The sequence below is a fragment of the Rhizophagus irregularis genome, chromosome 19 (assembly GCF_026210795.1).
Source record: "Rhizophagus irregularis chromosome 19, complete sequence".
NCBI lineage: Eukaryota > Fungi > Glomeromycota > Glomeromycetes > Glomerales > Glomeraceae > Rhizophagus > Rhizophagus irregularis.
This window is the reverse complement of record NC_089447.1, coordinates 780,705-796,071: the sequence shown is the minus strand read 5'-3', so window position 1 is coordinate 796,071 and position 15,367 is coordinate 780,705. Positions and strand designations below refer to the sequence as shown.

At 23.7% G+C, this 15,367-nt stretch overlaps 2 protein-coding genes across 2 annotated transcripts; both read left to right on the top strand.

Annotated features, from left to right (window-relative positions):
* Positions 1–1,487: 1,487 nt before the first annotated feature.
* On the top strand, positions 1,488–3,803 carry OCT59_010687 (uncharacterized protein). Its single transcript, XM_025312585.2, has 12 exons — positions 1,488–1,517; positions 1,658–1,784; positions 1,877–1,948; positions 2,033–2,144; positions 2,240–2,296; positions 2,412–2,457; positions 2,542–2,643; positions 2,734–2,828; positions 2,924–3,003; positions 3,076–3,176; positions 3,250–3,334; positions 3,410–3,803. Exons 2-12 carry the CDS (start codon positions 1,676–1,678, stop codon positions 3,664–3,666), a joined length of 1,116 nt encoding a protein of 371 aa, XP_025189538.1. The 5' UTR covers positions 1,488–1,517; positions 1,658–1,675; the 3' UTR covers positions 3,667–3,803.
* An 8,665-nt stretch (positions 3,804–12,468) lies between these two features.
* Positions 12,469–12,771, top strand: OCT59_010686 (uncharacterized protein; the record flags this gene model as incomplete). Its single annotated transcript, XM_066136061.1, has 1 exon — positions 12,469–12,771. One exon carries the CDS (start codon positions 12,469–12,471, stop codon positions 12,769–12,771), a length of 303 nt encoding a protein of 100 aa, XP_066000733.1.
* Positions 12,772–15,367: the final 2,596 nt, after the last annotated feature.

The window sequence follows — 15,367 nt, the reverse complement described above, 5'->3', positions numbered from 1 at the left end:
TACCGGTCTAAATTTAGAAAAAGATTGTTTAAAAAGGTGATGATTAAATTATTATTTTTTTTTCTTTACGAAATGTTTTTTTTTTACTGGTCTTTATTTAGAAGTAAAGATTGTTGGAAATGTGGTATGAAAAAATTCTATTAAAAAAATTTTTATAATAACGATAATATATATATATATATATATACAGTATATAGTATAATAATAATATTTTTTTATTTTTTGGCGGGAAAAAAAACCTGTAAAAAAAAAGAATTTTATTTATTCGTTTTTCCTTCTCCACAATAATAATAATAATAATAAATAAAAAAAAAATCTTAAATTTTTTAAATTAAAAACATTTGTTGTTTTTTTTTTTAACAAACTTACAATAATTCAATAATTCAATATTATATTGAAAAAAACCAAGATTTATTTCTTGATTTACGCATTGACTCCTATGACTTTTGACGTGAATGAATTTTTTGATTGCATAAAAACAAGTTTTATTTCTAGAATTTAGATATCTTTTTTTTTTTTTGATAACAGATAAATAATGGATGATGCTACGTAATTGTATAAGTAAAATTGTATATAAGTGTATAAGTGTGTTAAGTTTGTATAGTCGTATAGGTAGTATAAGTTAGTATAAGTCTATAAGTTATCAACTTATCGTACATACGATACTGTATTAAGATTACATATGTACTGTATCAGGTATAGTCAATTAGTCATCGTACATGTATATGTGTACGTAATATATATATATATATAAATACAAATAACGGATAATAACCTTTTAAACAAAAAAAAAAGGTTGTTATTGTTTTAATAGAGTTGCTTTTTTGCTTTTGTTTTTCCTATGCTTTTTTTTGCTTTTCTTTCCCTCGAATTACATAACCTCGAATTACATCGAATTACATAATCTCAAATTACATCGAATTACATGACTTCGAATTACATAACCTCGAATTACTCGAATTATAAAACTTCGAATTACATAATTTTTTTTTTGGTAAAAAAAAATAAATTATTATAATTGTTCATCAATTTTAAGTCTTAAACGATCAAACCAAACTTTTTACAAATTTATACATGACAAAAATATGTCAATGATCGAAAAATTCCAATTCATTTGAAATTTTAAAAAATTTAAAAAATTTGAAATTTCTTTCACCAAGGATTACATGATTGATATCCTCCACGCATTTTTTATAAACAACTTAACCGATCTATATTTAAAAATTTAATTAAACTATACATAAACATGTAATTAAATAACAGAATATTATGTATTAATGAAACTTTATAACAAAAATAGGTTGAAAGTAAAAAAAAAAAGAAATTAATACTATCAAGCTATATATTTATTTATTGCGCATAATTGCGCAAAATAATGAACAATGACAGGATCGGCTTAGCAATATTTATCAAAAGTATCATAAGAGATCATAACTATAGTTGGTCACAATATCGTCGATTACAAAAAAAAAAGGTTTTTTTTAGACAAAAAAAAAGGTTATTGTTAACAAAATATAGTAAGTAATATCAATTCTAAAAAGTATAAAATTCCAACGAGAAGGAGGGTTAGGAGAAAAAAAAATAATTTTTAAAAAAATTAAAAATAATAATAAAAATAAATTATATATATTTTTTGTTATAATAACTTTTTTTTAAGAAATAAAAAAAATAAATAATGTTCAAAAAGAAAAGGACCAAGAAAGAGGTTCATGTGTTTCCTCGCGATTTGAAGGAACTTGGTTATTGTATTGATGAGGAGGGACAACTAAAAACGATAGTAGGAGGTATGTAAAAATTTATATATAAATACATATAATATATATATATATATTAAAAATTGTATTATGAATCTTTTTTTGATCCAAAATATTTTTAGGTGAACCTTATAAGTTTGAAGTAAGAGAAAAAGATAAAGCATATAATGAAGCCTTATATGATGCTATATTGGGTAACTTTTTAAATATTTTGAATTATGATATTTTAATCATAATTAATCATTACTTACCCAATAATCGTATTAATTTTTTTTTAGAAACAATTGGTGACTGGGTACAAGATACACTTCAAAAAAAATTTGGAATGGTTCGAGCTTTATTACCAATAGGTGTTACTGAATCTGATGTACATACTAAAATTTATGTGAGGTAAAAAAGCGTGAATTTAAAAGCGAATTTAAGTGAATTAAAAGTTAAAATAATTTTTTTCAAATATATATTGATTTCTTTTTTCATCTATCTAGTCCAGATTATTTAACAAATGAAAAGATGATGATCTTTATTCCTGGAACATCTCATACGTGAGTTAAAAATTGAATTTTTAAATTTAATAGAAATTATATAGATATTATATAGATATTTATTTGATCTGTTATTTAAGAAATTTATTTTCTTTTTTTTCGATCTGTTATATAGAATTGGGATTTGGTCGAGGAGGGTTCTTGCTGATAAATCTGTTGTGGTTGGTTAAATTTTATTTATTTGTCTTTTTTTTGTGAAATCTTTTTTTATTATTTAACAATTTTTTAATTTAAAATTCCAAAAGGAAGGATCCATGATCGCCTATACACAACGCGCCATAGAAATGGGATTCTCGGTTGTAATAACAAATCCGAATGAAGTATTTTGGTACAAAGACAAGGGAGTCGTACGTATTAATTGTTAATGTGGTTGTAAACATTTTAGGAGCAACATTTTTTTTTGAATTTATCAAAAAAATTACTTTTTCTTTTAAAAGTTGATTCTACCAAAAAGTACGTCCGAATTTTCCACTATACCAGGAAGCGAATCACCAGAAAATCATATAAAATATGTTTTCGAAAATTTTGTCATGTAAAGATTTATTTTTTATATGATGAACGGATTTATATGATTTCATATAATCATTCTAATTTTTATTAACGAATTTCATACAATTTTTATAAAAGTCCTTCCGGAGCACAAAAAATAGTTATTGTTGCCAATAGTTATGGAGGTCATTGTGCAATTGATATCGTACAAAATAAATGTAAGTTATAATCTTTTTTTTTTTTTTTATCATAATTGTAATCATTTATTAATAAGAGATATTTTAACTCAGTTGATGCATTGAAGGATAGAGTTAAAGCAATTGAATTTACTGCATCAACCCATTCGATCGATTACGTTATGACCGATAAAATGAGAGTGTGGGTTCGAGAGGTATGATTTCTTTTTAAATTTTTTTTTTTTTAATAATAAAAATTTTAATTTAAATTTAATGAATTAATTATAGCATTGTAGAAATTGGCTTATGTCTGATCAAGAAGCCGGTAAAGAAGTTATTGATGTGAGATTTGGTTGCACTTCATTATCATCAGGTAAAAATCTTAATTCTCATCATCTTTTCATTAAAATAATCTTGATTTACTTATTTTTCTTTATAATTGAATTAGGAGCTGAACTCAATGAATTTGTAACTACAGATGTCATTGATGATGTTTTTAGTTTTATAGAAAGAAGAGTGGTTAATGAAGAATTTTGGGAAATTAGTGATAATGAAAATGAAGATGATTATTTAGAAGAAACTAAAATTATTGAACTTGACAACGAGTTGATGAATGAAATTGGTGATGTTAGAGAAATAAGAGATATACAAGAAAAAGTTCGACCTGAACTTGAAGAAAGTCCAGATTCTGAATGGTTAAAATAATTATAAATAATTGTTGTAATAAAAGATTTATTTGTAGAATTATAATTAAATGAATGTTGTATTAAAAAAAATATATATATATATATATATATATATTATTTTTGATCTTTCAATAAATAATAATATTATTAGAATTCAAAAAACAAAGAATTTATTGGAGTATACTAGCGGTACACTGAACATAGGGTTAAATATTTAGAATATTTTGACAATAATAATTTATCAATAATAATCTATTTTATATAATGTAATTTTTATCAAGTTCTTTTAAATTACAATAATAAATTCCTTATAAAATAATTGTAACAACTCTTGACGTTTCTCATTTTTTTCATTATTCGATCAATCTGTGCGACAATCAAGTTTCTCGTATATACCGATTTCTACAATTTCTGCAATTTCTGCAAAAATTTCTTTCTTTACATTTTCGTATTGTACAACTTGTGTATCCAATCATGTCTACTGAGTACTGACTGCTTGCTGATTTAACAGATTAATAAATGATGATTTCTCCAACCTCTCTGCCTGCGTGCCTGGTAAATTTTTATCAAAAATATATGTGATTAAATTTTTATTTTTCGTCTGTGCTACGTCATTCGTGTTCTTTATTGTGTTCTTTGTCTGTCTGTCATAGGAAGCTTGACTGCTGGTGTAGCAGAGCTTCAACTTCAGGGTGACTATTTGTTGTGTTCCAAAAGTTTTATATTACTTCAATACTATTCTATTTACCACAAAAAGATAAGGTGATATCGAATCTATCTTCTTTAGTCAAAAAGAACTGGAGAAGAAAAACGTACGTACGTTACATATATCATCTTAAAAGATTAATCAAAGATCAGTTACAATCTTCCTATAAAGACTCATCAGAAGAGGTTATCTACCTTCTCAAAAGAGAGAATATCTTAAAAAAAAAAGTATCAAAAGATGTGGCATTAAGAATTATTGGAATCAGGAGAAATGAATGTGTAACATGATTGTATCTAAAGTATCTAAATGATTGTATCTAAATGTTACAAAAATCTAAATGCCCTATTTCTGACATGCTTACTATCATTAGATGATGGGAACTCATCAATTGGCACACTTCTACTCACGTCTAAAAAAATTGCAGATTACGGTTTATAAAGTTTATTTTTGAGATGGGGGACTGATCATGCAAAGTAACTAGCATCGATCAAAAAAAAAATTATCACACATATATATAAAATCCTCTCTGTATAAAGCCTGATCGGGCAAAATTTTATTTGTAATTTTTCATCAATTTTTGATTCTTCTGCAGACACACAATAATAAAACTTCAGAACAGCCTAACATATGCCTCTGAAGATTTTGATCAATAATTCCGTTTTTGAATAACACATTTTTACAATTAATGCAAAGAGAAAAAGTTTTTTTTATTAATGACTTCAAAAAAAATTACAGTAAAAGAAAAGCTTTGTTTATTTCTGCCTATCAGATGAAACCATGAAAGCTTAAAGAATGAAAACCTCATTTTAGTCGCTTGTTAACTCTAAGAACTTGAGCATTAAATACTAATAATTACCGTCATTTTATATTTTCCATTAAAGGATACCTTGTATATTCATTACAAGTCCATTAAGAAAACGTGGGCAGGATTCAGAAGTGTTTGCCAAGTGACTTGATTTATATTTGCATCAAACATATATATTTTTACTTCAGATGGATTTACAAAACCATCAATTGACTACCTCCCCTAATAAAATATTAGTTAATGGAGATCAGTAAAATAACCATCATAGTTTGTCTATTTACCTCAATACCACCACTAATCCATCACAACATTTTATTATGGACATGTTGAGATGAATCGCTATATGTAATTTGTAATTCTATAACAAGATTGGTACTACTGGCAGAAATGGTTCATTTTTTTGAGCATTTACTAATGCATTCCACTTATAATAATATAGTAAAATTTCCAGAAAAATGGCAAATTGTCAATGACATTCAAAAACCTTACATTAAGAATCACATGAGAATTGGGATTCATACAATCACCATTAGATAATGCATAACATCTCTATAATATACAAAAAGACATGATATTAATAATGTGAAAAATGAGTTATGCTTGCGTAATATACCTGGGAAGTACCATAGTGGCTAACCAAGTTAACATTAGCAAAGCACCAGCCAGTTACATGATAATTAATAAGAACTTCTCTTTAATAATAATACATGGGAATTGTGAACACATTTTAAAAGCACAGTAATATATAGTATGAAAGTAAAAAGTGAAAAATCTGGAAAGTTAAATTAATTGACTTTCTCTAGTGATTGCTATACAAAAGTAATAAAGCTGAGTCCTATCCACTTTGGCAAATATTAAAATTTTTCGTGATAATATATATATATATAGAATAAAAATTCCTATTTACTATAAACAAAAGAATTAATCATCAGTAGATGGTATTATATTTTACTGAGATGTTCGTTTGTTGATCAATTAGTTTTTAAACTGATACTAATTGTATGATATTTAATTATCTGTTATTGGTTGATTTATGTAGAACTCTGAAATATATCAGGTCCAAAAAGTAGTCATTTCTTCAGGATAAGAATTAAGGATCTTCAGCCTTATTCTACTATGCAAACTCAGACCTTTTTATGTATTTCGGGATGTTTATGCAAAAAAAGTCTAGATCAAATTATATTATATATTTTATCCATACGACCTTTATATTTATATCCACTATTTTTTTCTAATAGCCAGAAAAAAATAACATTAATCGCGTGAAAAAAAATTCACACACTTGCCAAAAAAAAATTTCAATCTGTAATTTTGACAGCTATATAATACAATAAAGTGAATGCAATTACATATAAGCATTTCTTTTCAATGCAAATGCTCAAAGTGGGGAAACCTTATTAATGCTCTATTACTCGTGACCACATAATTAAGTGTATCATTTTTCATAGCATTAATCATTTACTATCTGGCTCTCAGATTCAATATATTTTATAAACAACTGCATTCAGTATTAGTAAAAATCTCTTCTTCAGATAATCCACTTCTAATGGCTCTAAACTTCTAACCAAAAACTTTTCATCTATTCCTACCTAAAAAAGCCTGATTTTGTTTTCTTTGTAAGTACAAAATTTGAACCTCCTGAAACAAATTTTTTGCTAGCTCTCTTTGATCTGTGAATGGGCTCATATTTGTTAACAATTTTGAAATTATCATTATTTAGCCAAATGAATTTTACTCTTATAAGAAACCTATCATCATCTATTACATTTAAAATCTTCTTAGTACATTCTTCGGTCATTTCAATTTCATACTGTTTTTTTATCTCAAAACTATGCTCTATAGATTTTATTTATTTGAACTTCCTTTGTTTTTTGCCTTGTATACATGAATGGCTTACAGATAAAAACTTACTTTGTTCAATAAAGATGACAAATTCAGAAAATTTCATAACTGTCAAATTACATAATTTTGTAATATTTCTTGCATACTGTATATACTATGGACTTGGAAATGCTGGTAAAGACTACAATTCTGAAAGGACTACATATTTAGGAATTTCTCTTTGGGATTCTCTTACTAAAGTCAAAGTTAGTCTTATGGACTTTATTCACTTATTTTCATAGAAGATTCACAACTTTAGCAAAAAGGAATCTTGCATATATAACTTGCAGAAGTAAACAATCTGATAGCATTCTATATGGCTACTGCATGTACCATTTGCACATATCCTTTTAATACTATCCTTGCATCCAGAACTTTAAAAAAAATTATTGATATTAATTGGAAAATCGATTGAACATTGTTGGAACTGATTCAGTCATAAAATAATAGCCAATCACATCTTATTTTTGAAAGCAGATGTTGCAAAACATTATGTATCAGTAAGTCTTTATCTTGATGAATAACTTAAAATCTGAAAATAGAGGAAGCAAAAATTATTGCACACCAGCAACATATTTGCAAAAAGTTCATAAAATAGCAGTTTTAATGAACAATTTAAAGATCTGAAAATAAAGAAAGCAGAAATCATTGAATAAAGCTTTATTAGCAACCAATCAATAATATGTAAAATTCAAAGAAAATAAATTTCTCTCAAAAAATCTTGTTATAGAAATTCCATACTGCTTTCAAAATGCCATTAAGATTTCTTACTGTTAATCATGTCATTTTTTTCAAATACTTTCTGGTTATGACATTATTTCAATTCACAACTTTTAATCATACTACAAATATTACAATTCAGAAAGTAGTAAAGTAAATAGTTATAAAGTTTTAGGTATTTATATTGATTAAATAAATAGATATTTAAGTGTCTTAATTTTTTTTATCGTTATTACATTTAATATTTTTATTTATTTTTATTATCCTTTCTTCAAATGCATCAGTTGATTCATCAATTAGTTTTTTTTTTATCAATATCATCAATTGTTTTATCCATTTATTTATTAAATAAAATTTGATTAATTTAACTTTTGTATTTATTGTTCCAGCAATATTTAATGGAATTCTAAGTTTCTTTATTTAGTATATATAAGATAAACAGTTTGGTTTATAAAATTATATAGTTTAATATCTAAATAAAAAAACAGATGATTTAGTATAAATTATAAAGTTTAAATAGTATAAATAAAATTTTAAGAAAATAGTTAACATTATCTATATTCAAAGAAGCAATATGAAATTCTGATTCAATTAAATAAATAACAATTTTATCAATTATTAGATAAGTAAACTTTTTATTTCTGAAAATTTCAATATCTTTTTTTTATTACATATACGCATAACCCTAAATTTTTATAACTAATCATCAACAACAATCATTTAACAGTTGACATATAACGTGTAAACTTGAACTTTATTTTATTATATAAAATTTATATATACAGTTGAACCTCTATATAATCACACCCCATATAGTCACATCATATAAAATTCCTCTATATAATCACACCTTTGGGAAATACCAATATATATAATTACTACAATGTATACAACTTAGTCCCAGCAATTAAATTTGATGAAATTTAAATCACTACTATTCATTCAAAAAAAAAGATAAACATAAAGTATAAACGTACAATGATAAACCAGATTAAGCTTAATAAAACTATGTTTTTAAATTTCCTGTAAAGTATTTTTTAATAAAGTAGTAGCAATTCAAAGTTGAAATATTTTACTATTAAATTAAATATTTGGCTATTTTATTCTGACCAGAATTACATGTAAGTCTGGCCAATTTAATTATTAATCATGTAACTTTGGCTAAAATTAAGAATTATAACTTAAATTAAATAAATCTGACCAATAAAATTACAGAATTAGTATTACATAATGTAAAAAATTTGGCCGCTTAAAAATTTTTTGTTGAGACTAGGTTGTATGCACTATATATAAAAAACCTTTGTATAATCACATCATAGTAAAAGCCTCTATACAGTCACTGATTTTGCAGAACCGATTAGGTGACTATATAAAGGTTCGACTGTATTACACATATTACTTTTTAAATATAAATTATTTTGATGTCAATTATAAAAGATAAGCCTCTTACATTATCTAAAGAAATAAAAAAATATGATACCAAGGTCCTTATCAAATTCTTACAAAAGGAGGACTTGAGACTTGATAAAGAAGATTTGGAAATAATTCACAAATAAAAGATTAATGGTTATAACTTCCTCAGAAAGAACTTAAACATTATGAAATAAAATTTGAATTGGCAAAAAAACTTATAAGATTTGCCAGGAAATGCAAAGAGAAAAAATTAAGATCTTTTTCAATATATTACAGTTTGAAAGAAGTATTAGTAAAATATGATATTACAAATGGAATAAAAGACATTTCACAATTCTTACCAGGTAAAAGTTAACTTCATTTTTATATAACTTATAAATTCTAAAATCTAACTTCCCATTACTTCTATAAGAAACCTATAAAATTAATAATGATAATAGAGAACTATAATAGTGTTTAATGGAAATAAAATGCAGATTGAATATTATAGAATCAATATTTTCAGATAGTAATGAAGCAATGTATTGTGAATTTATCTCATTAATACTACATTCTGCAATTCTTTATATCAAAAGAATTACAAAAAAAAATATTACTTTAGACCTTCAGTTCAAAGTTATTGATAAAAAAAGTATAAGCCAAGTAGATTATACTATTAGGCTTTTCATTAATTCACAGAATTGTAAAATTATTTGCATAATATAAGTGAAGCAACACCAAGTGGTTATAGGATTTGTGCAGGTTGGTGTTATGATTTTTACATAATACAATATGAATGTATTCAAATTTTTAATGACAAATTTTTTTATCTTTATGATTCTAAATCTAATACAATATTATGAAAGTGCATGTTAGATTAATAAGAAGAAGTAAAAAATAAGTGAAACTTTTACCTTTATAGTATTATTACAATAGGTAATAGTTTTACTTTTATTATATATTACTAAAATAGATCACAGGTCAAAATAATTCTATTGTTTAAATTATAAAAATTGATAATTCTGAGATATTTTTTGAACAATATTCCATTCCACTAGACAATTTTGGATAACATTACAAACTACTAAACAATTTTGGATATAAAATTGTTACAAAATTGTCCAATTTACAAAAAATTAAAATTTTGAGATATTTTGCACTTTTTTTTGAAAAATGTTACATTATACCAAAAAATATCATATTTGTAATAATTTTAAAAATATTCCATTATACTGCATTATACTGGATAATACTGGACAATATAATATTTTACTGAACAATGTAGCATTTCACTAGGATCCTGCTTACTTATAAGATAGATCAACTTTAGATCTAAGATAAGAATCATATATAAAATTCTTTGCCGATCCTATTATAAAAGTTAATTTTTTTTTTTTAGCTAATTAAGAAAAAAGTAAGGTAAAAACTATTAGTAAAGAACCAATTTTCTACAGTGACCTTTATTATAAATAAGCAAAGTCTTATTTTACTGGATAATGTAATATTCCATTAAATTACACTAAAAAAATCACATTCTACTAGATAATGTAACATTTACTAAACAATATAACATTTTATTGGACAATGTGGCATTTTGTCAAATTACACTAAAAAATGCCATAATTGTCATATTTTTTGGAAATTATATATTATACTAAATTTTACTAGACAATGTAATATTTACTGGATAATATAGCATTTCACTAGACAATATAGCATTCCATTAAATTACTTTAAAAAATATTACAATTATTATATTTTTTATATTTTTAGAAAATTTTGCATTATACTGAAAAATATAATATTGTGCTAAATAATGTGGTATTACACTAAAAAACACAAAAAAATACTACAATTATACTGAATAACATAACATTACACTTGATTACATTAAAAATTGTCAAAATTTGTAAAAACTATAAATATTATTAAATTTACAATATTTATAATTTAACATTAAAATATGTATTATTTAACATTTTAAAAATATATTAAATACACTAAATATATCAGTATATTTAATATATATGATGTATTATTTAATTTGATACTAAACCTTACTACTAAAGACTTCTTCTTTTTGTCACTATAAACAGGTAAAAAAATAGCAATGGCTTCCCCCCTATAAGTACTTTATGATCTCTACCTATTTATAGAGAAAAGACTTTTCATAAAATATTAATTAATAGATAGATAGATAGATATATAAACATATACCATATAATTCCAAAATTAAGCACTTTTTTTTTAATTTTAGGTGATTTTATAAAATATTACTTTCTCTTTAAAAATTTTCAAAAATTGCATCACAAAAGTAATAAAAATTACTGCTAATTCATACTACAATGGTACTAGTACGATTGATAATTTGTACAACCAGATAATTTTATAAATACAGGACTTACGCAAAATATGTTTTGTAACCTGTTTAAAACTCTCTCAAAAAATGCTGAAGGTTTTGTGCAATAGAACTGTTAAGCAAAAGCATTTTTTATATTCTGTTTATCAGAGAAAACAGGTTATCACTTATTATGCTAAGCTATACAGATGAAATAAAATGGCAAGACACTTTAATCTAAGTATATAGAACGTTAGTGCTAACTAAGCAAAGGCGCTAGATTCTAAACTTAATCAAGGCAGTAAACAAATTGGCTCAGGCTGAAAAGCCTTTTATTCTGAAGCTGAGGAAAAGCTATATACTGGCTTATTGACTAAAGAAAACAAAGATTGGCTATTATTTAATATTTATACGATCTTACGAATTAAAATGCAAAATATCCTGAAGGTGCCTAAAATAATAACTTTATATAGTGGTTTGGCAAAAGAATTTAAAACTTCATATCAGTGGATATCCTTTTCCATGAAAAGATATAAGCTATACTGGAGATGATGCACAAAGATTTTCCAGAAACTACCAAGTCAAACAAAAGAAACTTTGACTAAATTTTATCAATTTATTAATAACTTGAAAACTAGAAAATCCTTTGATTTATGCAATATTTTCAATATAGATGAAACTTCAGCGTGGTTTGATATAGCAGATAATTTTACTATTGATCAAAAGGAAAAAAAAACTGTTCAGATTTGCAGTACCAGCAATAACAAAAACTGATTTACAGTGGTTTTAACATGTACTGCAAGTAGTATCTTTTTTTTTAATTTTATGATGAGAAACTTTTAAATTTTATAAAAATTCATGATTTCAATTTACAAATAGAACTAAACTTCCTCCAATTTGTATCTTTAAGGAGAAGTGATTATCAAAAAGTGAAAAAATACCTCTCAGAGTAATAGTATGGTTTCAAAATAAAGGTTGAATGAATAGCAAATTTATGAACCAGTATATTGATTATTTAAGTGATAAGATTAACAAGAGAACTGGAGCTGAAGCTCCAAAGTTAATAGTTTATGATTCTTTTCAAAAACACTTAGAGAAATTGGTAAAAGAGAAATTCTGTAATTATGGATTTGATTTAGCTATTATACTGGGTGGTCTAATAAATTTATGTCAGCCACTTAATGTTGTGATAAATAAACCATTTAAAGTAAACTTACGTAAGGAATGGCACCTATGGATGGCTGCTGATGGTGCTAAACAAATGAATAAAGGTAACCTTTAACATGCCAAATTCAGTAACGTATATGGATAGGTAAAACATTCTTAGGATGAAATTTTTGATGAACTTATCGACAGCTACTTAAACCATAAAATAACTCCATTAGAAAAAATTAAAATGTCAATAACATTCTTTTTCTTTTTATGATTTTAAAAAGAATATGTAATAAATATAAGTAAAAGTATTCTAATTTTATTTTTGTTAGCAAGAACTTTTTAGCAGATCAAAGTTTTGCAATTTTCATTTCTTTTGCAGAATCTATAATTTTGTTGGTAAAAGCACATCAGAAATATTATTTAAATTATCTATTTTTATCATAGATGTATGGATCAAAGGTTTGTAAACACTTTTTTGACAAATCATATAGAAAATAAGTACAGTATGGAATCCTATATATATATGTATGGTGGTCAATGTATGGTATGTATAGTGTTAATTTTTATACGGTATAGTTATCACAATAGTAATATATTATACATAGGCCACCATATATTCATACATAAGTTACCATATATACATATATAGGATTTCATACTGTACTTATTTTCATCATCCTCTTTTAATATAACACGTCAAATTAATTCTGATTTTAATTATTCAGAATTGTTACAAAAATTTCTCAATATGCCAAAACTTTAAGAACAAAAAATATTACATTGGAAAAAGAAAAATTAGTTCATGATAGTAAGCAAATATACTTTTATCATTATTGTTGTAATTATTAATTATCATTTATTTAGTTTTAATGAAAAAAGTGAAAATTACTATTAGTTAACTGATTATAAATCTTCCTTCCTTTATATTTCTTTCAAATAGGTTATCATTTTAACTATAATATCAGAAATATTAATTCAAACAAATTAGCAAAATTATGTGCTTAATTATCAGACAAGGATATTATTATTAAACATTCTTATAAATTGGCATCTGAACTTGCTAAAGTACTTGATATGTAATCTACTTCAAGTATGAATCATTTATTATTACTGATAAAGAATTAAAATTTGAAAGTATCAATCAGAATTAAGTCAACTTTAGAACTTGAAAATAATTCAATGATGAAATCGAAATTTCTGATGTAATTAGTCAAACATCCAAATATATTACTAAAAGAATTGATGATGTTCTTGATTTATCAAATATTAAGAATGTTTGATGATCAAATTCATTAAACTCAAGTTATTTCATCTTTAAATAATATAAGAAATAAGAATAATTAATAATGAGCAACTTATTCATAGTATAAAATTTTATTTAATTATATTATTACATTATCAAAACTTTTAATAGTACATTATTAAGTATTAACATAATTAAAAATATCTTACTATTAAATATATTTTATCAAAAGAAGAGCTGAATTATTTGGGTATAATGATTAAATCACGAAGGATCATAAAGCATATAATTCAAAGCTAATTGAAAGACAAAATCATGCATATATGATTCGTCATAAAATAACAAATACTATTAATCCAAATAAAGCTAATTATATAATTTTATATTTTACAAATAATGATGATCCAATAATACAATTTATAAAATAATGTGAAAAATGGTGAAAAGAAATTGGAAGGTAATGACAGCTAATCTTGCAAGTTTACATAAATTTGAATTATCAAGGCAAAGACAAACTGATAAAGTTATAAATAAAAGTAAATATAATGTTAATTATATAATTTATTATATAATTTTTAATATTAATAATTGTTATTTAATTTAGTTGTATGTATTGAATTGATAAATATTACTCAAAATTTTCCATTATGATAAAGTGATTATATAATTGTATTATATAGGATAAAAATTTGTATTGCTAAAATAATAGTAATGTATTATAAAGGTTATCATAGTGACTATTGTTATAGCCAAGATGCAGTAACTCAAATTGAAGATTTGTCTTATATTTTATTATAAATATATTTACTTATTCATCTTAATATTTTTGCAAGTCAAACTGTGAAAAGTTATACGCTATTTACTTATCATTGTTCTCAAAATATTATATATCATATTAATTCAAATGGAGTAATAATTGGTAATAGTTCACTAACTTCAACAGGAGTAACACGTGAAATTTTTAATTATTTTAACTATAATACTATTAAAAATAGCATTATTAATACCCTATAAAAATATTTTTGCTAAAATATACTTAAAATAAACTTAAAATTTTATTTTATACTTAAAATATGATACTGAAATAGGCAAAAATTAAATATCATTTAAGTATAATTTAAGTATATAATAATATACTTAAAATATTCTTATTTTAAATATCCTTAAAATATACTAAAATGAGCAAAATTTAAATGTAAATTAAATATATTTTAAGTATATATTAAATACAATTTAATTCAAATTTTACGAAAATTCAATTTTCAGTATATTTTAAGTATAAAATAAGAAAATTAAGTATATTTTAAAGAAAATTAAATATATTTTAAATATATTTTAAGTAAAATTTTTTTTATAGAGATATAATACAATAATATCAATTTGTTAAGAATTTTTTTTCATTTTATAATCACAAAATAAATTGCTTAATAGTGCAAAAAATTTTAATGTTACAATTTGAGTTTGCTTAGCAGAATGAAAA

Coding starts and splice junctions, on each gene's coding strand:
- OCT59_010687 (XM_025312585.2), top strand. CDS start 1,676: ATGTTCAAAAAGAAAAGGACCAAGAAAGAGGTTCATGTGTTTCCTCGC. Junction 1,949..2,032: donor CTTATATGATGCTATATTGG/GTAACTTTTTAA, acceptor ATTTTTTTTTAG/AAACAATTGGTGACTGGGTA. Junction 3,177..3,249: donor TGAGAGTGTGGGTTCGAGAG/GTATGATTTCTT, acceptor AATTAATTATAG/CATTGTAGAAATTGGCTTAT.